The sequence below is a fragment of the Alligator mississippiensis genome, chromosome 1 (assembly GCF_030867095.1).
Source record: "Alligator mississippiensis isolate rAllMis1 chromosome 1, rAllMis1, whole genome shotgun sequence".
NCBI lineage: Eukaryota > Metazoa > Chordata > Crocodylia > Alligatoridae > Alligator > Alligator mississippiensis.
In genome coordinates this window covers 324,507,191-324,530,134 of record NC_081824.1, presented here as the reverse complement: position 1 = coordinate 324,530,134, position 22,944 = coordinate 324,507,191, and the positions used below count along the sequence as shown (strand labels likewise).

The following is a 22,944-nucleotide window of genomic DNA, read 5'->3' as shown; positions in this document are numbered from 1 at the left end:
CAGGCTGCAGGTCGTAGCATCTGCATGCAGGCTGCAGGTGCTGTCACCACTGCAAGATCCCAGCTGGGCTCTGGAGCAGCTCTGTGCCCTGCCATGTGCCCTACCAGCAGGGGTGGGGTTTGAGGGGGCTATAACCACCCCAAAATTCTCCATAGCCCCCTGCAGCCACCCCTCCCAGTGGCATGGCTGCCTCTACCCTCTCCCTACCCCCCACCCCCAGCTGCTGCTGCTGCCTGCCAGTGCTGCTGGGGCTGGTGTCCTTGGAAACCCTGGCCCAGGTGCCTGCTGCTGGGGTCTCCATGGATACCAGCCCCAGCCACATGGGCAGGGGCTGCTGGGAAATGGAGTGCAAGTGCACAGCTGGCCAGATCCGGCCCATGGGCTGGACTTTGCCCACCCCTAGGCTAGAGGAAGGAGCCTGCGCATTGTTCTGCTCCCTGTGAGTCGAACACAGATTTTACATTCGCTTTTGTCTAGTAACTGGAAGTTGGTTTTCTAAGTATATTTCTTACATATAATGCATACTGCAATTTCCAGCAGCCTTTTTTTTGGTAGGGGGTGGGGGAAAGGTGCATGTAGTATGTGAGAAAAAAATGGTAATACCATTTTTAATTGCTTTCCTTTTCTACTTTAACTGAAAAAAAATCCTACATTTAAGATCAGTAGGTTAAATTTGCAAATATGAAATGTAAATCACATCTGAATCATGTGACCAAAATCAGAATTTAAATAATTTCATTTCCCTTCCCCCCCAACCCCCTTGTTTCTATAGTTCTAGAGAATGAAGTGTATCGGAATCCTAAGCCTTCGCTTGTTGATCGTTCTGTCATTGACTTCACTGGTGATAAATTTGTACCTCATGACATTTATGTGGATGGTATATTCTTGAAGAACCGGGCTTTGACTGATATCATTGAAGCAGAAGCTGTTTTAAGAGTTGGTCATCACCAGCATTCACGGACACTTGGCACTTCCTCAGATTCTGATCTTGAATCTGTAGCCAAAACCAAGGCTAGGATAAAAGAGCTAGAGAAAGAGGCAGAGTACTTGGAAGAAGCGTACAGAAATTACCAAACTAGAATCATTCAGGGTGCAGTTGCAAGTAGCACACCAACAAAGACTAAATCTGCTATACCTTTACAGTGTGCTGTTGGTAGAGTCCCTTTGACTTCTCAGCGTGAAGTTTTATTTGTAGAAGACAACCTTGGTTCCCAGCATTTCGCTTTTAGCAGTTCGAGAGACCAGAGGTATGATGAATCAGCTGGCCACAATGATGTCTTGAAAAATCATCTAACTCCACCACGAGAAAGAGTCTCTCCTTCAAGACGTCTTTCTTCTACTCCTCTTTCAAAAGTGGAGAGAAACATCAATAACAAGATACTTTCTGAAGGTAAACTACTAGTTTTCATGGCTTGGCTTGCACATAATTCAGTTCTGGCAGGATTCTAGTTAGAACGTTTAAAAATGATGATTATGTATTCATTTATCATTTGCTTCTTAAGGGCAGGTGAAGGCTACAGGCAAAATATGACAATTAGGTAACTAAGTTTTCATGAAAATGTGAGCTGCAGAAGTATGGGGGAGATCAAGCGTACTGCCCTTAATTTAATCCATTTTAAAAGGGCATTTAGAGTAAAATCATGATATGCTGCAGCTGTAATGTACTGTGGCTATCACTGTTTTTGTTATAACTTAGTATCCACTTTTGTACTCTGTTGGGTGAATTTAACTTTCATTTCACAGCTGCAGTAAATCTCCCTGTATACTATATATCACTGTTGTAATATTGCACGTAAAATGCATTAAAAAAAAATTCAGGTTGTAAAATATTGCACTAAGAAGATATACAATGCCAGAAATAATATGGTCTATGCAACCTGAGCTTTCCCCAACCTGGTATATGCATTTGAAAAACACTCTTCAAGGATATGTAGCTTACACAGAACCCCTATCTCACCCAAGGCTGTTGACTGTAGGAATGCTGCTTCTTTTTTTGTAGAATTTTGACATTATATATGAATGAAGCAGGGGTTTTCAGGGAGAGTATAGTTTTATGGTTAAGGCATTCAATTCACCCATGGGTAACTGGATTCTACAGGTTTCCCTTGCTTTATGTGGGTTCTGTATGTGTGAAATTGCTCTTATGCAATGACCCTTTTTATACCAAAAATTAATTATATGCAAGGCAAATTCACTTTTATGCGATCGGTATGGTGGAAGCCTGAGCGTTTTACTCCCTGCTGCAGTTGCACTGTGCCCCCTGCCCTTTCAGCAGCAGCACACATGTGGCGGCACACAGCTCTCAGGGCAACAGGGCTCAAAGTGCAGTGGCAGCCTCCTTCGCCCCATGCACACTAAACATTCACCACCACCCTGTTCTTGTGTGTACTGTCTGCTGTTGGTGAGTACCAAAATTGTCACGTAAAAGTGGTTGAAATGGGTCTGGGGGACATTAAAGTTGACTTCTTGGAATGAATCCCTCCTTGTTGCATTGTAAAGTGGATTCCCTTCATGCGAATTTGAGTTATGTGCCGTTTTCCAGGAACGCATGTACAGCATAAAGCGAGGGAAACCTGTATTCCTGCCTTTGGATGGTAAGCAATCACTTAAAGCAAAATTTTCAAAGGTGGTCGCTAACCCTATGGTCTTCATTTTCTGGGTACTCAGTTGACACCCTGTGTCTAATTTGCTGATAAGCTGACAGTAGTTGCAGTTGTAACAGGTCAGTGGGAGCTCTTCTATGAACATATGCAGTGTTGTGTATAACCAGATTTTTGAGTCCTTTGTTTTACATGTCTCAAATCAAATATATGAAACTAGCAAATCTCCTTCTCCTTAATCTCTGTGCCTCAGTTCCCCAGCTCTAAAATGAGGTAATCATACCCTACCGAGCAGGGGCTGAGTCAAGATAAATTGCTATTTATGAAATACTTCCATGCAGTAGTGACAAGCAAAGTAGTATAGCTCATGAGGAAATTAAACTTTTTTCCTTTGAATGTCTATGTCTTCAACTTCTGGTGGCATAGCAGTTTATGGTGGCTGAATCCATACCCTTGTGCCTTGAGGTTTTGCCTCCTAATAGAATGGAAATGGAGCAATCAACTGACCTATATACCATCTTATCATCAAATATGAGAGAGAAAGCTTGCTCATGGTATCAGGTTTAGCGATATAGGTTTTACCTTACTGGATATTTACCAATCCAGTAACTAATGAAATCTAATGTTATACATTTGTGATAGTTATTCTTGTGATGAGTCAAAAGTGACTAGGTTTCGTAGTTCGTTCTGTATGAGAGGTTGTTATGCCCCTGAATTTCAGCTGCTCCATCTCTTATGTAGTAAAAATAAATGTTTAGGTATAGGGGATCCTCACAAAAAAGATCAGTAAACTTCAGAGTGAACAAAATAACATTTTCTTTGAGAAAAAAATTGATGAGGCCTGTCTTAGAACTGAAAGCTAGGAGAGAACCACCCCTGGGAACTGCTCCGTTACAAGTGGTCCTTCCTGCTGCCCCTTTGCACCTCTGAGGCAATTTTGGTTTTGGTGAGAGATTTCACCCTTTGCCTCAGGGGCCATTTATGCTGAGAATGACAAATTCTGGTCCTTAAGAGAACGTAGAAGTAAGTCTGGATAATACTGCTGCCAAAAGAAAAAGGGGAAATTGCATTCCCTCTGTTTCACCCAAAAGTCACAGCAAGTCCTAGAAATACACGGCTGCAAGGCACCCTGAGGTTATCTTGTCCAATGGACTGCTCAATGGCTAGGTAAATATATCTGACCCATTGATTGGAAGATGTTCGTTTAACCTGTTTTCAAAAAAACTCCAGTGGAAAAATAACCCATTCTTTTCATAGATTCATAGATGTTAGGGCCGGAAGGGACCTCAATAGATCGTCTAGTCCAACCCCCTGCATAGGCAGGAAAGAGTGCTGGGTCTAGATGACCCCAGCTAGATGAATATCCAACCTCCTCTTGAAGACCCCCAGGGTAGGGGAGAGCACCACCTCCCTTGGGAGCCCATTCCAGAACTTGGCCACGCTAACTGTGAAGTTCTTCCTAATGTCTAGTCTAAATCTGCTCTCTGCTAGCTTGTGGCCATTATTTCTTGTAACCCCCGGGGGCGCCTTGGTGAATAAAACCTCACCAATTGCCTTCTGTGCCCCCGTGATGAACTTATAGGCAGCCACAAGGTCGCCTCTCAACCTTCTCTTGCGGAGGCTGAAAAGGTCCAGGTTCTCTAGTCTCTCCTCGTAGGGCTTGGTCTGCAAGCCCTTAACCATACGAGTGGCCCTTCTCTGGACCCTCTCCAGGTTATCCGCATCCCTCTTGAAGTGCGGTGCCCAGAATTGCACGCAGTACACCAACTGCGGTCTGACCAGCGCCCGATAGAGGGGAAGTATCATAGATAGTATTCATAGACATGAGGGCTGGAAGGGACCTCAGAAGATCATCGAGTCCAGCCCCCTGCCCAAAGGGCAGGAAGTCAGCCGGGTTCACAGGATCCCAGCAAGATGAGCATCCAGTTTGCTCTTGAAGGTGTTCAATGTGGGCGCTTGAACCACCTCCGGTGGCAGGCTGTTCCAGACCTTGGGGGCTCGGACAGTAAAGAAATTCTTCCTTATGTCCAGCCTGAAACGGTCTTGTAGTAGTTTATGACCATTTGACCTAGTTGTCATCCCTTGGGGCGCTCTGGTGAACAAACGTTCCCCCAGATACTGGTGGTCACCCCTGATAAACTTATAGGTGGCCGTCAGATCACCCCTGAGCCTGCGCTTTTCCAGGCTAAAGAGCCCCTTGGCTCTCAGCCTGTCATCGTAGGGTCTGCGTCCCTGACCTCTGATCATGCGCGTGGCTCTTCTCTGGACTCTCTCAAGCTTATCCACATGCTTTTTGAATTGTGGAGCCCAAAACTGGACGCAGTACTCCAGCTGCGGCCTCACTAAGGCCGAGTACAAAGGGAGAACGACGTCCCAGGATTTGCTTGAGAAGCATCTATGGATGCAAGCCAGCGTTTTGGTCACTTTACTAGCCGCAGCATCGCACTGCAGGCTCTTGTTCATCTTGTGGTCAATGATGACCCCCAAGTCTCTTTCTTCCATAGTGCTAGCCAACATAGCACTGTCGAGCCTATAAGGATGCTGCGGGTTTTTCTTCCCAAGGTGGAGAACCTTGCATTTATTGGTGTTGAACACCATCAGATTCTCGTCCGTCCACTTGCTGAGCCTGTCCAGGTCAGCCTGGATCCACCCGCCTGTCTTCTGGTGTGGATGCTTTTCCCCAAAGTTTGGTGTCATCAGCGAACTTGGCCAGTCCACTTCTGACTCCAGTGTCCACATCATTAATGAAGATGTTGAACAGCATGGGTCCAAGGCCAGAGCCTTGGGGGGCACCACTGGTCACAGGACACCACGATGAGTGACTTCCCTCAATTACTACCCTCTGGGTCCAACCCCAGAGCCAGTTTTCCAGCCAGTGGATCGTGGAGGACCCAAGGCGACAATTGGCCAGTTTCTCTAAGAGGTGATTATGGGAAACCAGGTCAAAGGCTTTTTTGAAGTCAAGATATATGACATTAATCTCTTCTCCCTTGTCCAGGTGATAGGTCATCTGGCCGTAGAAGGAAATGAGATTGGTCAAGCAAGACCTACCCACAACAAACCCGTGCTGGCTATCCCTTAAGATGTTGGCGTCGGCCAGTCCATTAAGGATGGCCTCTTTGATAAACTTTTCTAAGATCTTCCCCAGGATAGAAGTCAGGCTAATGGGCCTATAGTTAGCTGGATCCACTTTCCTCCCTGTCTTGAAGATAGGCACCACATTGGCCTTCTTCTAGTCTTCGGGCACACCAGAGCGCCAAGAGTTTTCAAAAATCCGCGCTAGAGCCTGGGCTATGATGCTCGCCAGCTCCTTGAGTACCCTGGGGTGAAGATTGTCAGGGCCGGCTGACTTGAAGGTATCCAGCTTCTCAATATGTTCCTTCATGAAGTCAGCATTAATGGAGGGCAGGGGATCACCCTCACCCAGACTTCTCTGTCCCGTAGCGGGCATGGGCGTCTCATGGGACTGATGAAAGACCGACGCAAAGTACCTATTTAATAGGTTGGCTTTTTCCTGGGCGTCAGTAGTCAGTTGCCCCATCTGGTTCAGCAGGGGTCCAACGTTGCCCCTGCTTTTCCTCCGGCTCCCCACATATCTGAAAAAGGACTTTTTATTGTCCTTGATGCTCAAAGCTAGTTGGAGTTCAGTTGCAGCCTTGGCTTTCCTGGTCTGCTCCCTACAGGACCAGACCAGTGCAGAATAATCCTCCTTGGAGGTGACTCCCATCCTGCATCCTTTGTAGGCCTTTCTTTTTAGCCTCAGGAGGTCTGCTAGGTCCCTGGAGAGCCAGGGGGGGCTGCTGTGCCCTCTTGCTGCCTTTCCTCCGAGATGGAATAGACTTAGTTTGTGCATTGAGGATCGCTCCCTTGAGGAGCAACCACTCTTCTTGAACTCCCCTCTCCCTGTGGTCACAGTCCCTTACGGCCTCACTGACAAGCCTCCTGAGCTTGTCAAAGTCGGCTTTCCTGAAGTCAAGGACTTCCGTGTTGCTGACTGACTTGCCAGCTTTTTGGCGGATGGTGAAGGTGATCAGCTCGTGGTCGCTGTCACCTAGCTTCCCATCGATTACTAGGTCGCCAACTAGGTCATCCCCAGTAGCCAGCACCAGGTCGAGCAGCGCTTTGCCTCTCGTTGGCCCATAGACTTCTTGAGTCTGGTAGAGGTCATCCACACACAAGAGGAAGCTTTGCGACCGCTCAGATTTTGCTGAGCGATCCTCCCACGAGATGTCCGGGTAATTGAAGTCACTCATGACAACCATGGTCCTGGAGCATGCAGCCTCAGCCAGTTCCCGGGCAAACTCCTGGTCAAGCTCAGGACTTTGCGTGGGAGGTCTGTAGTAGACTCCCACCGTTGTGTCCCCTGTGCCGTGTTCCCCACGGATTTTAACCCAGAGGGTCTCCAGCCGTCCACCCTGGTCACCAATATCGACTTGCAGGGACGTGTAGCTTTCCTTAACATAGAGAGCTACACCCCCGCCCCTTTTCGCTACACGATCCCTCCTGTACAGGGTATAGCCATCTATACCCGTGGTCCAGTCATGGGTGGAGTCCCACCAGGTCTCCGTTATCCCTATGACATCATAATTATTTGCATTGAGTAGGAGGATGAGTTCCTCCTGCTTATTCCCCAAGCTCCTGGCATTTGTGTACAGGCAAGCAAGTGCCCCCTGGGGGGCTCCTTCCTTGCCCACAGATTTTGCCAGGGCTGGGGCAGGGGTGGGCTCCCTTAAGTGCCTTGACCTGCTGGCTTTGTAAGGATTGCTCAGCGGGCCAGCAGTGGCAGTAGTGCCCCCGTCCCCCAGCGGGCCTAGGTGGAGGCCACCTCTTCCCAGCAGCTCGCTGCCTCTCTTGCCAAAGAGTGGGCTGTGGTCATGAAAGCCAAAGCCTTCCCGACGACACCAGCACCTCAGTCTTTGGTTGACCACGTGGATCCTCCTCTCCCTCCTCAGCCCATAGCCTGAGACTGGGAGGATCGACGAGAACACCACCTGTGCCCCCAGACCCTTTAGCCCCGCTCCCAAATCCCTGTAGCGCCTCATGACCCGGCTGGGAGCGCTCCGAGCCGTGTCATTGGTGCCCACATGTATCACCTCTTTGGGATCTATTCGTCATGCATCTGCTGATGCATGATAAAGTGCCATTAGCTTTTCTTATGGCTTCGTCACACTGCTGACTCATGTTCATCTTGGAGACCACTAGGGCTCCAAGATCCCTTTCCACTTCCATGCCACCCAGCAGGTCATTTCCTAGGCAGTAGGTGTGCTGGACATTTTTCTTCCCTATGTGCAGCACTTTGCGTTTCTCCCTGTTGAACTGCATTCTGTTGTTTTCTGCCCACTTGTCAAACCTATCCAGGTCTGCTTGCAGCTGTTCCCTGCCCTCCGGCGTGTCCACTTCTCCCCATAGCTTTGTGTCATCTGCAAACTTGGACAGAGTACACTTCACTGCCTCATCCAAGTCGCTGATGAAGACATTGAAGAGTATCGGTCCAAGGACCGAGCCCTGCGGGACCCCACTGCCCACACCCTTCCAGGTCGAAACCGACCCATCCACCACGACTCTCTGGGTGCGACCCTCTAGCCAATTCGCCACCCACCGGACTGTGTAGTCATCCAAGTCACAGCCTCTTAACTTGTTCACCAGTATGGGGTGGGATACCGTATCGAAGGCCTTCCTGAAGTCTAAGTATACGACATCCACCCCTACTTATAGTCCACTACAAAGTCCTAATACCAAATCTTATTCTTCTTTTGCTGCAAATTAGGTAAATTTCTTGCTGTCAGTCCCACAGCGTATATGGAAAACAATTATTTATCATCTTTTGAATGACAATCTTCATATATTTTAATTTTTATTATGCTTCCTCAGTTTTCTCCTTTCCAAACTTAAACAAACTAAAATTTCAACCATTCCTTACCATTCATGTTTCTAAATCACTTATCATTCTTATTCCTGGACTCTTGCCAGTTTTTCTACATTTTAACAGTATACTATCAGAAGCTGGATACAGTGTCCAGCTGATGTCTTACAAATGTTTAGTGTGGAAGAATTACTTTTGATGTTTTCTATATATCTGCCCTGTTAATGCATCACAAAATGGAGGGGTTGAAAGAAATAAGAGATTTTTACCCATACATCAGTTGGGGCAGGGACAGGCAATGCTATAGTTCGTTGTTAGGGATGGGATAAATTGACTGAGATTTCTTTAACAAGAAAAATAAAATGTACAATAAAACGACAATAAAACACCATCCCTGTAGACCCTGCTGGTCTCATGAACATGGCTTTCATGGCATTTGAGCCTTTGCCATCCCATTTGTTTCTTCATTGGTCTCTGAAGCTAATGTTTCTTGTGACAGTTACTTCAGCATGGAGGTTGGTGAGATGCAGGTACTGGATGTTGAATTACCATTTGCAGTCTTTCACAAGAGATAAATTACCATTTAACAACACCCTTACTAGCTTCTGACAGTCATTTTGGATTTCTCTTCAAACCAGCTCTTACACGTGCCTGTTTCTTTCTCAAGACTGATATGCCCAAAGATACAAAGACAAAGCCTGAAGGACATCCAACATGTGGGAGGGCATTTTATTTGGACCAGGACTATTCAGAGTATGATCTAGCTATATGTAGCAGTTGCCAAAGGACGAGGCAGTTTCACCCGAGAGAATCTGTAAATGGGGACTGGCAGAAGGTAGGGAAGGGTGGCATGAGCTTTTGTAAGTGACATCCTGCTTTGTCATTTGCTATTTTTGTCAGCGTTTGACAAAACAGGCTGTTGCCTGTGAAAGCTCATGCCTCTCTGAACCAGTTTGTCTCTAAGGTGCTGCCCTGACCTACCTTCTGTCTGACTTCAAAACAACATGACTAACCACTTCTCTGCTAAAATGGGTATTGTGTCACAAATGAGGTATCTGACTTGCACCTTCCTGGACATGTTGAATCGCATTCTACTATGGGGGTAAGGCAGCTTCTGCCACCTCTTTCAGGGGTGTCTGTTTACATTATATATGCAAAGCTGCTTCTTGGAATATGGAGTATGGATTTTAACTCCACAATACTCTGTTCAGTTATCTCGCTTGGATGTCTGATTTGGCAGGCTTATAGTTCCATCATTATTGAGACTCAGAAATATGTTCTTGCTTCAGTGATTGATTGCTTGGGATTCACCAGAAGTGGAGCATATATAGACAAGTACTTGAAGAAGAAAGAAAGTTTACTTACCTGTTGGGAGAGAGAGTTCTTTGAGATATGTTGTCTACCTGGATTCCATGGGCCACTCTCCTTTTCTTGCTACTGTTGAGTCTTGACAGGAAGGAGTTGAAGACCTGTTGGTTGCTCTTTTTTTCTTCATCTTATGAGAGGGTGTAGGGGCACAGGTGCAATCAGTAGACACTTAATGCATGCACCATCAGAAGCAGAAAACACATAGACAGCACATCTCAAATAACTCCTGTAATGGAGAGGTAAGTAAACTTTCTGTTTTCAGAGTTGGGTTTGGGTAGTGTGCAGTAAATAAGGGCAATATAAGATTGATATGTTCAGATCCATCGCACTATCCTGTGCCGTTTAAGCTAATGCTGACTGATTACAAGAGTAGCAGCTGACAAAATAGGCTGTAGTCTAGGAAAATTCATGCCCCTCTAAATGAGTAAGTCTATAAGTTTCCACTGTGCCCTGCCTTGTGATAACAAAAGGTTGTTATATGAAGTGAATGAACACTAGAGGGAGTAGGACACATGCTTTTGGAAGTAGGTTTCACAAATAGTGGGTTTCTTTGACAGCAGAGACATTGTGCAATTGAGAAAACTTGGGTTGTATTCCAGACTGTGAAGTGGAGTTTGATATTGTGGTTGCATTTTTCTGCGTAGCTTCTCCTGCCCCCGCTCCGCACCCCACTGTCTCTCAAGTTTGACTTCTTCTCTCCTGTCCCGTCTTCCTTATACCAGTATGATTCTCCTTTTCTATCAGTCTCAGTCTCCATTTTCCAGATTTTGCATTCCAGTCCCAGTCTCCTTGCTCAGCCCATCCTTGTCTTATCCTTCAGGCTTGCAGTCTACTCCCAGTCTCTCCTCTACTTCACACAAAGAGCAGTCTTCTTGTCTAGCCAGTTCCAGTTCCCTTATCCAATCTGTCTCCTCCCTTCCTTTCACTATTTTCCAGTCCTTCCCTCCATGGAGTCCTCACCCATTCTGTTCTCACTGGCTCCTTCCTCCATAGGATTATTTTCCAATTTACTTAGCTGAGCCTGTTTTAAGTCCCTTCCCTGAACTTCCGCTCCTTCTTAGTTCCGTCTTCCTCCCCTCTTTCCACCTTGCTGGTTCTTTGATCCAGTTTTGTCCAGCCAGTCATGTTGTCCCTTTTTCCCCAGCTCTTTGTCTGATCTTTGTGTTTTCTCTTCCACTCATCAGGCTCACAGTCCCAGTTAGGGATGCAGCCTCAAAATTAGGACTTTCTACAGCTGGGAACTGTAGTGTGGGAGAGATTATGCCCTGCTTATATACCAGGATGGATAAAAATCAACATTTTTTTTTAAATAAAAAAAATCAGATTTTAAAATTTAAATCAGATTTTTTAATGTAAAGTTATGGTTTGATTTTTTTTGGGGGGGGGGGGGGAGGGATTTAAGATGCTTTGTAAAAAAATAACCTATATAAAGATGGTCTTAATTTAAGGTGTGTTAAAGCTCAAAGATATCATCATGGAATAGGGATTATAACTTCTAATTATATAGTATTTGATATAATATATTCATGTAACTTTTAGAAAAGTTTTATAAAAGGTCATAACAGGCCATGATGTATATTAGGGGCCCAATCTTATGTGGTTCCTAGAGGTTCCTCTATAGATTAGTAAAGATTAAAGAAAATTACTCTACCCGATGGGACTCAGTGCTTAGTCTAGAACAGGGGTTTTCAACCTTTTTAAATAAGTGCACCCATGGTGGCTGGATGTGGGCGGAGGGGGGTGGCACGCGGCTGGATACAGAGTGAGATGCTGGGTGATGGCAGTGGCGGTGGCAGTGCAAGATGCTGGGTGATGGCAGTGGCCACTGCATGTGAGCTTCTCCCCTCCCCCCAGCATCCGGCCAGCCGGGCAGTACCTGTGTGGCCCACAGGGGGGTGCCGCTGCCTTTGCCCCTGGCCCTGCTCCTGGGACATGGTGGTGCAGGGTGGTAGGTGGCAGTGCTCCGTCGCCACCCCCCAGTGTATAACCCTAGGGCCTTCCCAAGTACCCCCGGGGATACACGTACCCCCGGTTGACAACCCCTGATCTAGAAGATCCCATTAAGCATCTCTGTGGTGCTTAGTTTCAGTTCTCAAACTGTGGATTTGTGTCTCCCAAGATAAAATCCTTGTTACCAGCAGTATATGGAGATGAGACATAACAGATCTGATTACCTACCCATCAGCCCTATTGTCTCTCTGCAAGTTTGTGTACACAGAGTTAAGCCCTTATCTCTCTAAAAGTGCAAAGTTTCAAGAAAAAGGAATAGAGGATATCAACAACATGAATGCACTTTTTGTAGAAAACAATGATTAAATCAAGGTGTCCTGACCTGTGATTTAAATTGTGATATAAATCAAATCCACCCTGTTATATATACTTCCCCTCAGCATCAGTATTTGCCACTGCAAGAGACAGGATACCAGCCTAGATGGAACTGTGGTCTGATACAGCAAGTCATTTCTTATGTTCAGCATGGTTTCCACTAACAATCTTTCTGCTTGCCTAACCAGTCCCAGTTTCTTTCCTAACCAGCTTCAGTCTCAGTCTTGTCAGGCTTTTTGTCCCATTCTACTACTTTTTACCTCCTTGGTCCAACTTTTGCCTTCTCTTTATTTGAATAGGATAGCTCCTGCCATGCTGCCTGAGTGCCATTAGTTGGGGGTTGGACTAGATTAATAGATTCATGGATTGTAAGGCAACAGGGGACCTCGGAAGATCATTAGGTCCAGTCCCCTGCACCAAGTGGGAAAAGTAACTGGGGGTCAGGTAACCCCAGCAAGGTGACTGTCTAGTCTATTCTTGAAGATTTCCAGGGTAGATGATTTCACCACCTCTGGAGGGAGCTTATTCCACAGTTTGGACACCCTGACAGTGAAGATGTTTTCCTAAAGATGAGCTTGAATCTTCCAGGAGTTTGTTGGTGTTACTCCTGGTTTTCTCCTCAGGTGCCCTGGTGAGCAGTTACCGAGCCCTTGATGTACTCCCCTAGCGTAGCGGTCAACTGCTACCAGGTCCCTTCTCACCCTTCTTTTTCTCAGGCTGAAGAGTCCTAGATCCCTCAGCCTTTCCTTGTATAGCTTCCCTTTTAAGACTGATCATACGGGTGGCTCTTCTTTGGACTCTCTCAAGCTTGTCCACATCCCTGTTAAAGTGTAGTGCCCAGAACTGGATGCAGTACTCCAGCTGTGGTCTCACCAGTGCTGAATAGAGTGGAAGAATCACCTCCTTGGTTTTGCTGGAGATGCATCGATTGATTATATGCCAGAGTATTATTTGCCCTACTGGCTACAGCATTGCACTGCCAGCTCATGTTCATACTATGGACTATTATTACCCCCAGGTCCCTTTCATTCATGGTGCTAGTCAGTTTGGTGCCGCCAAGCCTGTAGATGTGTTGAGGGTTGCTCGTCTCGAGGTGGAGCACTTTACATTTCTCAATGTTGAACCTCCTTAGGCCCCTTCCAGCCCTAATTTTCTATGATTCTATGATGACATCAAGGCCACAGGGTAGAAAGGCTGGCTCCATCCATGTTCTCCATTTTAGTATCTGGTCTCATTCCAATCTTGAGCTGTTAAAAGCTGTCCCTGCAACCCCAGGCTGGATGGAGCATGTTCAGTTGCCCTGTGGATAATTATATGTGTACAATCCAGTCATATGTAGAATCCTGAAATCATGGTCTTGTAATTGGAGGTGTTGAGCTATCAGACTGCATTTGATTTGGATGCAGATTTGATACAAGAAAGTGGATATATTCTTTCTTTTATTTTATAGATATCAGTGGCTCGTACCTTGCCTCTTCCCAACGGAGTGTTGACCAGCCTCTTTCTCCTATACTGAAGACAGGACATCTTTCCTCTTCTGAGTCTGGTCCTTCCTCCCCCATTAGTCACAGAAAAAAACTAAGGTAAATATTGTAAGACTATTTGAAGTGAGAAAAGATTAATTTAACCTTACATTTAAAATAAGCATATATCTATCTGTTGTGGTCTCCTGTTTACAGCAGTCTTTTACAGTCTTTATCAATGATTCTCAATGAGGGTGCTGTCAGATCATTTTAAGGGAGCCTTTAGGTGCCATACAGTATTAGCACTGTTAGATTTTCAATTACCAGCATGATTTACAAGATAAACCCAGAGATTTCATATAAGAATCCATAATATCAAAAGAATGCTGCCCCATTGTGGTCTTTCTGAGTACTTCACAACAGAAGAATTGAGTTATTATTTTTCTGTAGTCCTTCCCCGAGAAGGTGTCCATTGTTTCTGTGTAACTACCCCTTTTTCTTATGCAACGTTTATTCAGGGGTTGGATATTGTTCTTTGGATTTCAGTCAGTCCTATTTTCTCCTAATCCAAAAGTTATCTCTCGTTATCTTCGGACTCTTAACTTGAATTGGGTATTAATTTAATATGCAGGATTGGATGAGCCCATTAGCCTGTCAGGTCTGTTTTGTTTAGCAAAGTATTACTTTGACTTTAAGATTGTACTGTGCCCTTACTTCTGGCACTTCAGCTCCATCCTGAGCTGAAAAGCCCAAGAGATGTCAGAAAAAATACCTTGCACCTAGCAGAGAGATAACAGTGGAGAGCAATCAGAAATTGTTAACCTGAATGATAAGTCTTTCAAATGGAATCCCTTTGTATAGGGAGCTGGCCACAGCCCAGGGAAATCAGCATTTCCAATGACCTGATGAAGGACTGGAAATTGCTTGGAGGGGTTTATCTAACAAGAGGGACTGGAACTTTGGGAGACTTTTTAATCAGCCATTTAGAAGACACAGACAAGATTGGGGAGGCATAGAAAAAGAAGAGGAAGGTCTTGGAAGAAGAAAAGTCCTGATCACAATTCATAGGGCTCTTGAAGTGGTAAGGAGACTCCAGGGAGTGTTTAGCATGCACGTTTTTGTTGTTCTTCCATTTGTCCATGTGTGTCTCTATTTTGTCTGAATAAAGTATACTTGGTTTAGAAATTGCTTTGCAAAGGCTATGTCCTTTGCTTTTACTGTCAGGTAGTCTATGAAGTATGCATTAGCTGCTTAGAGGAGCCAGCATGAGTTTTAGAGCCTAAGACATTGAACTGTTTGGACATGAACTCCAAGGGTGTGCCTAGAAGCTGAGAGCTTGAGACAGTGTCTGGAACCTGACTAGTCTAAATACAGAGAATTCAGTGGTTGGATCCAACTCAGCAGCCTAATGACTATCCACTAGGGAGGTACACTTGTAAGGTATTTACACTTCTGTGGTTGCATTGTAGTATAGAGAGATCTGAGCTAGCTGTAAAACAGCTAGTGTGGGCATTAGAGCAGTCTAACAGTGGCTGCACAGGCTGCTTACCCTGCCAACTTTGTAATTCAACATAGATGCACTCTTGGTCTTTGCCATAAGCACCAGCTATGTGGCTAAATATTTCTTTTGATTTAAGGCTTCAACCTCAAACGTAATGCTTAATTATTAGCATTTTGTGTTGTCATGCACTCTACAAGCAGCATAGCACTGAAGGATAGTATGTCATTGGTACCATAAGTCTTACTGGGCTTGACTCCTGCTGTGCCCGTGTACATCACATATTTTTGTGTGATATCCTTTCTTGTTAAGTAGCTTGTATTCAGAAAGACATAAATCAATGGATGGTGCTTCCCCATTTGTATTCTCTGATTTCAGGAAGGACAGTTTAGATTTTTCTCTGAAAGCAACCTTTGGAATAGATCTGTAGCATATAATTCAGAATTGCTGACTTATTTTAAGAGATTCAAAAATATCCCTAGCAAATGAGTGGACCAGAAATGTCACATGCATGTGTAAATTTTAAAAATACAAACCTCATGTTGCAGAGATGACAAGATGCTAATGAACTTCAAGATCATGTTAACTGAAATGGATGCGTCTTCCAGTAGCGCTCCAGACTTTAGCCTATGACATTAAACCAAAATCCAGTCATATTTAAACACTTAGAAACCAGGTTCTGTGCTTTTATTCAGGAAAAGATAATGTTTGTAGCGTGGTGCACATGGGATCAAGGATACCTCTTTCAGATATTTGAGCTACCTTCTTGACTGGACAGTCTAATCAGAAATTGATTCTATCAAAATTTGAAGCTCTTTTAAGCCTGAGGTAACTTAAGATGAAGGTAGTTTATTTTTTCAGCTCACTGTCGATAGCTTCAAGTGAAACTAGACAATTTTGAGACCCCCTTTTAATGAGTCTTTTGTTTGAAAAGCAGTCCTGATAATTGCTTGCATAATCTAATAGGGGTTAAGGTTTCATGTTTTCTAATGGAGAGGACTTCAGCTCATAGGAAGGAAAAGCTTCATATTGTAGTGACCAGTCCACTTCATCATTGTTGGCAATACCACAATTCAAGGCTGATCTCTACCATGGTTCATTACTTATGAGTCCAATCCTTGAGACTTAGATCCAGCTGCAGAAGTTATAGGTCTTTCCCCAGGGGAGAGTAGGCTGTAAGCCAAGCTTTGTCTCTCTCTCCTTCTTCTGCTCTCTCTGCTCTGATTCAAGGACAAGAAGCGTTAACCAGTTTATGCCATGTTTTGCAAGGATGAAGTAGAGTTACTCGTTCTTCACAAGTTCCTGACCAACTAGGTGATAAAATATCTCATCCTTCTCATACCACAAAGTCCCTTTTGCATGTTTGAAGTGAAAACCTAATTGCCTTTTTTAGGAAGGATTTCAGTTAAGGTTTTAGGCAAGGGAGGCCTAAAATGCTTCACTTCATACTCCACCAAGCCTGAAGGACACCTGTACGCATGCTTGATGCCTGACCTGCCACATGTTAGTTAGTTGATTGATTAAATGAGTCTGCTGGTATGCGCTAATTAGCATGCTCCAGCAGCCTTTGCATTACGTGTATTCAGCATCCCCTTGGTTCAAATGGCAGCAGGGGCACTTTAACTAAAGCTTATCCAATGAGCTTTAGTTAAAGTTCCCCTCTCACCATTTTGAAGCATAGGACACTGAATACATGAGACACAGTGAGAACTTTTTAATTAGAATGGCTCCCGAGGGCCACTCTAATTAAAGCTCCTTCCCTAAAGATTCCCTAACATTCTGGCTGTCTTCAATGCCACATTTGGGTATCTTATGCCTCTAGACCTTGTTTCTGAGGAAGGGAAGCCCAAACTCTTATACTCCCTAGGGTTTGGGGTGAGATTTTTTTTTGATTGGTTGTTTGCTTGGGATTGTGAGCCTTTTTTGGGGGGCTTTTCAAGGTGACTTCTGTATAAGGTGGGCAAATTCTTGGAGTTATATTTTTAACAAAATATACCCCCTATTCATTCCACTTCTTCAAAAACCCTGCTTATGTGTTAACACTTGGTCTAACTTGACACGTTCCTTGAGCTTGCGTATTCTCCCAGAATAAGGATCTTCTGTAGTAGTGATTTTCAATCTTTTCATTTGCAGATTCCTAAAAAATTTCAAATGGAGGTGCAAACCGTTTTGAATTGTAAGCGTGGGTATTCACGCACTTTTGATTTATCATAGTCATATTTGTGGACCCTAAGACAGTCTGCAGACTCCCAGAGGTCCATAGACCACAGGTCTAAAACTATAGTATATATCATTAGAAATGACATAATTACAAACCTAGTAATTCTGCTTCACTAAAGAGATCATTTACAGATTTATCTGACCCACCCACCTACCAGTTATCCTTTTGAATTGGGTGCTTGAAGAATAAGTATCTATATGGTAGAGAGTCCTGGAAGGTGCATGCATTTTATCTGCAATGATCGACTCCTTTTTGTACACACTTAAGATAAAGAAAATCTATTTTTGTGTTTTTCCCAAATAGAGATTAAGGAGCTTTAGGTTTCTGCTTTTCAGGGAGCTGGTTGCAATTTTGGGGGTGTATGTACCCCTTCATGGTTCTGCAGTGTCTCACTTCAGACAGCTGTGTTATCTTCCACACTTTCCTTTCCTTCATTAATGCTAACCTTTGTCTCTCAGATGCCCCTGTATTGGTATAATAGATGTCACAGATTGAGGGTTAAATAGTGTTAATCTGCACATAAATTGTAAAGGAAAATAGCTGAAGTACCAAGCAACAGTGTACTGTGCCTTGAAGGGACACTGTTAAGACTACAACCAAAACAGCGTGAGTGCATCAAAGGAAGCCTGCTGCCGTATTTTGTCCTGAGGGTGGGATTATCTGAACAATAAGAAGAAGCTAAGCCTGGGACAATGGTCGTAGAAGCAGGGCAGGCTGCTCTAGAAAGTAGTTGCCTCCCTCAGGTTCTGAGTGACAATTTGAATTACGCCACAGGGTAAAGACCCTGACATAAGGGCCTTGTGGCATTTCTCAAGACTGATATTTCCATGTGTTTTCTTTGAAGGGGGCATATTTGGGGGGGCAGAGGGTTGACTGTCCTTTGGCTTGGACTGTTTATAGGTACATTCTGAAATTCAATAATACATGTATCAGCTTCTCCAGCTGTTCAGTCTGAGCTAGGGTGACCACCCGTCCCTAATTGGGTGGGACAATCCCAAAATGGGATCAAGTCCTGATCCCAGGATGCATAACTCTGGGACAGCATTTGTCCCAGATTCATAGCATTATGGAGGGATCTGGGTTTCACCTTGCAGGTGGCTGGCTTCAGCCTGCAAGGGACGCAGGGGGTGCCATGTGCACATGGCCGGGAAAGTGCTGGGCATCGTGGAGAGCAGCTCCCTGCAGGTAAGTCTATGGGGGGGGAGTGGGCATGGCTGGGGAGAGTGGGGGGCAGATCGAGGCCCCCAAAGTCAGGGAAGGGGTGGGGCGATGCATGGGGCCTGGGCAGGGAGCAGGACAGAGCCACAAGTGGCTCATCCAGGGGGTGTTGAGGGGAGCACCTCCCTGCTGCAGTGTGCACCTCCCCAGGGAGGGTGGCATGGAGGGTACATGTCCCCCAGATTTTTGTGTGGGGCAGAGGTGGGTTGCCCACTGTGGGCTCAGGGCTCCCCGCCTTGCTGTCCTTCCCCTGAGAGCCCTGTGCCATGGCCATGTACCCCCTGCCTGCCCAGTAGCAGCTGGGGTGGCGGTGGCATGGAGATGTGCCCCCCACTACTGCCAGTCAAGTAGTTAGCACAAAGCTGGCATGGGGCTCCCAGGGGAAGGGCACCAGGGCGGGGAGCCTGCATCCGCCCCTGCCCAGCTTGGCTCTGAACCAGCTGTGCCACCAAAAGGGGGAGTGGGGAGAAGATGGGCATATTTCTCACTTTTTACATTTTAAAAGGTGGACATCTTAGTCTGAGCATCAAGTCAATATCACCTAAGTGGTATGATTTGTATTGCTGGGTTACTTTACAGTCTATAGAGAATGAGTAGAAAGGGAGATAAAACATATGGCAGTGTCCCACATCTGGAAAACTATTCCCAGCACAGTGACCCATTTCCTGCCTGGAGGCCAATAACAGTCAGAATCTCTCCATCATTGGGGGAAACGATTGCTTCCAAGACCGTAGCAGCACCAGGGGTTTGTTTCCTGTCCCTACTTGCGGTTGAAAACAGCCCTTTCTTCTCCTGGGATGTGAACAGCATGTTTACTATTGCAGAGTGAACTGCGTTCTTAGTATTGTGACTATAGAAAGAAGACTTTGCAAAATATGTGGCTGTTGTCATATGGAAAGGAGGAATTCTTTGCGTTAGATTTTCCATCTCCTGCTCATGCCTTGTGTGATGAGTGTTTTGTTCATGTTAAACTGCTGAATTTGTTGCCTATGTTTGGGATGGGTACTTTTAATTACATACTTCCATAGAAGTGTTTTGTACAAACACTTTGGTTATCAAAATAATGGGTAAAAAAAAAAAGAACATTTTAAGTGCAATTTGTGTGTTTAAATAGTGTTGTGTTGATTGAGACGCTCTTTTATGGCTTATTGACACTGGATGCAGTCCATGATCTGGTTGTCAGTACTGCTGTGATAAAATGGATTTTGAAAACCTTTAGGGGTATGCAGGTAACTACCTTAATGAGGCAAAGTTCTCTCATTTTTTGTTTACTAAATCTGTCAGTGAATTTTGTACTTTTCTATCATTTATTTACCACTGGCAATATTATACAAATTGGCACATCTGTCCTTGTACTCCAGAGGCATAATATAAGCCTAGCAGAGATTAAAACTATGTAATGTAGATGATACAGTTCCAGAAACAGAAGCATGGCTTACATTAAACAATAGATACTGTATTTGCAAGATAGTTTTCCTTGTGTTATTGAGCCACCCTTCCGAAATGGCAAAAACAATACCAATATATATATTTTCCCTGGGGCTTCAGTTGGTTGCAGTTGAGTCTCTCTCTTATGGGCTGTGTTTTTTTCATGTTCCCTTTTCCTCTAGTCCACAAAAACATGTATTCCTTGAGAATTATTATTATATAGTTTGTGCTCATTAGAGTTAAAGGCTACTATGGCAGAGTGCTGAGCCAGCTTCTGTATGCCGGGCTGCTGAAACATCTCATTTGTGACCTGCTGTTCTTTCTGGACAGAGATTGCTGGTTGTCACGTAGGGTGTATTGTGCTTTATGTTGTTAATAGACAAATCCCCAGCAGCAATTAGAATAGGGCCATTAAATCTATTTTTCACAGAGCCTATATTTAGTCTGTTAAATATGTGATCAGAGGTGAAAAGTTTTCTCGCCTTATGTATCTGTGCCCTTATTATCATGGCATCAAAGCACAATGCTAAAAGACTAAAAGTCATAGCTTCTGTTCTGTGTCAGAGTTTTGTTACCGCCTTCCTCCTTTCTTATTCTCCCCAATTCCTTTTTAGTTCCTTTCCATGGTTTATCTTTTTTCTAAATACTTTTTGCCCTTTTCAGTTGTGGGTTGGTCTGGGGAGAGACAACACAGTTAAATGTCTGATACAAAAGGTGGGCCTGTCTAATGAAAGTGGAGAGCAGTTAGTTGCATAACAGAATTATGAGTTAGAGGTTATATAGCATTTTCTCTGTGTGGTTTACATTTTCTCAAGCTGCTGCTTTTCTTACCTTATATTCTTGGCATGTAGTAAATCTTTTAAAGTTTTTTTTTTTTCTTCTTCAGTTTTCATGAACAGCAAGCTGATATTCAGGACTTTGATGACTCTTCAAAGCCTGAGAAGCTAGCATATGAGGACCTTGAAGAACATAATTCTTCTCTTGAATGTAAGTCTAAGTTTTTCAGACAATTACTGTACTACATTGGGAAGTCTCAACTTGCACCTTTCCTTCCACCCTAACATTAGAAAGGGGGTCATAAGTGGGATGTCCCAAAGATCAGTATTAGAAAAAAAAAAATTACTCCGCATGGAAAAGATGATTAGCAGGAATTAGAATGAGTCCATTAAACCCATTTTTGAGGAGCTTATATTTAGTTTGTTAAATATATGATCAAAGGTGAAAAGTTATCTAGTCCTAGTGTATCTATGCACTTACGATCATGACACCAGAGCACAGGATGCCAGTTAGCAAATTTTACTCTCTTAGACAGGGTCAGCACTGCATTTTCTAAGGTTGTATTTCACCGTGAGGGGGAAAGGTATGTGAATACCTAACTGATGTTTTGAAACAAAAAAAATGAAAAGGAGATTTTGATTTTCTTTGCGTTTGGTATATAGACCAGAATTATTTAGTATTATGCAGACACAAGAACAGGCAGACTATGGGATTTAGAAGTCCAGCTCTGAACAAATACAAAACTCTTTTGCATAAAATGGAAATGGACACTTGAGACATGACTTTATGTCTATTATGGAATGCATATCATTTACTTCAGTAACAATTTTTTAGTATGTTTTAAAATTTTATATAAAATCAGGCTTCTAGTTGTAAATATATCTGCCCATTTAAGGTCATCATTTAACTGCTGCTCTATTAAGTATTATGGATAAGTAATTATGAACCTGAGGTAATCCAGAGATGCACAAAATTTTGTAGAGTACAGTGTGCTCCACTTACGGGGATACTGGATAAGCGCGTAATTCATTTAACTTTATAACAGTGCCAGTCCCGATGTTTAGTACCTGTTGCTTGCATTCACTGTAGTACACTCCACTATTTTGCTTGTTGGTTAGGTGCCTAAACCTCATATGTGTATAACATCATACAGCCCCATTATCTTTGTAATTAAATCGTACTCCATTTAACTGCTACAGAAGCAATGAAGGGGAAGCCGTTGTCAAAGGGCTGCTACTAGAAATTGGAAAAAGACGAAAACTAGTTGGTTTTGCAGCTTCCGGCACAATGCTATAGCACTGTGTTATTAGAGGCCCTAAAACTGATTAGCACTCATTATATTCAGGGCTTCTTGTAACAGCCCCAAAACTGACTATCTCCTTTCATTTTCAAGGCTTATAAGGCTTTTGAAGCTTTTGCTAGGAACTTTGAATATAATAAGAGATAGCTAGTTTGGGGGCTTCTAATATCACAGCTGTGTCACAGCTGCATACCTAAGGAGCGTTGGTTACATTAAGTTCAGAAAAATGCATGCTCCAGGTAAGGGCATACTCTTTTTCAGTCTTAAGGCTCTAATGTGGTTTACTTGACACTAACAAGTGCCTCAGACCAGCCTTCATTATTTCGGTCTTGACTCTTTGTAGCACTACAAAAATACAGCACAGTAGGGAACATACAGGCCCCCTGGCTGGAGAGCTCACCTTTAAGGTGATTTGGAAGCTCTCCAGACAGGGAACAATAGAGAGCTGTTTTTTGGATCACCCCACAGACAAGAGAGCCCAGTGACTGACAGCCAGTAAGGGTACACTGAGAGATTTTTGGGGCTGATACTGATAGCCAATTTTTAAGGGTGCAAGTTGGCCGATATCGAGCCAATTTCTGATACCAGCCTGGGAACTTGAAGAGCAGTGTCTAACTGGTAAGTATGTTGTGGTGAAGGGGAGGGTGGAGGGAAGGGAAGGGGTGGAAGGCACAGATCAAGGGCCTTGCCGTAAGGGAGGGAGTGGAGCTGGGCAGGCACTGCCCAGCCGGGGGTGGGGGGAGCATGGGACAGAGCAAGCAGCTTGCCGGGGGGGGGCACTGGGAGGGAAAGGGTGGCTCCTGCTGCTGTGCGCACCGAGGTGGGGGCATGTGCCCCCCCTCCCCAGATCTGGGCAAGGTGGGGCACGCTACAGCTGCAGGCT

General features: G+C 44.5%; 1 protein-coding gene across 6 annotated transcripts in view; it reads left to right on the top strand.

Annotated features, from left to right (window-relative positions):
• OFD1 (OFD1 centriole and centriolar satellite protein) overlaps window positions 1-22,944 on the top strand; it is a 72,059-nt gene that overhangs the window by 31,291 nt on the left and 17,824 nt on the right. For all 6 annotated transcript variants that reach the window (XM_019494983.2, XM_019494981.2, XM_019494982.2 and 3 more), the window contains 3 exons: window positions 773-1,390; window positions 13,607-13,739; window positions 20,871-20,971. In XM_019494983.2, coding sequence (XP_019350528.1) covers window positions 773-1,390; window positions 13,607-13,739; window positions 20,871-20,971 — 852 coding nt within the window. The remainder of the gene's footprint in view (window positions 1-772; window positions 1,391-13,606; window positions 13,740-20,870; window positions 20,972-22,944) is intronic.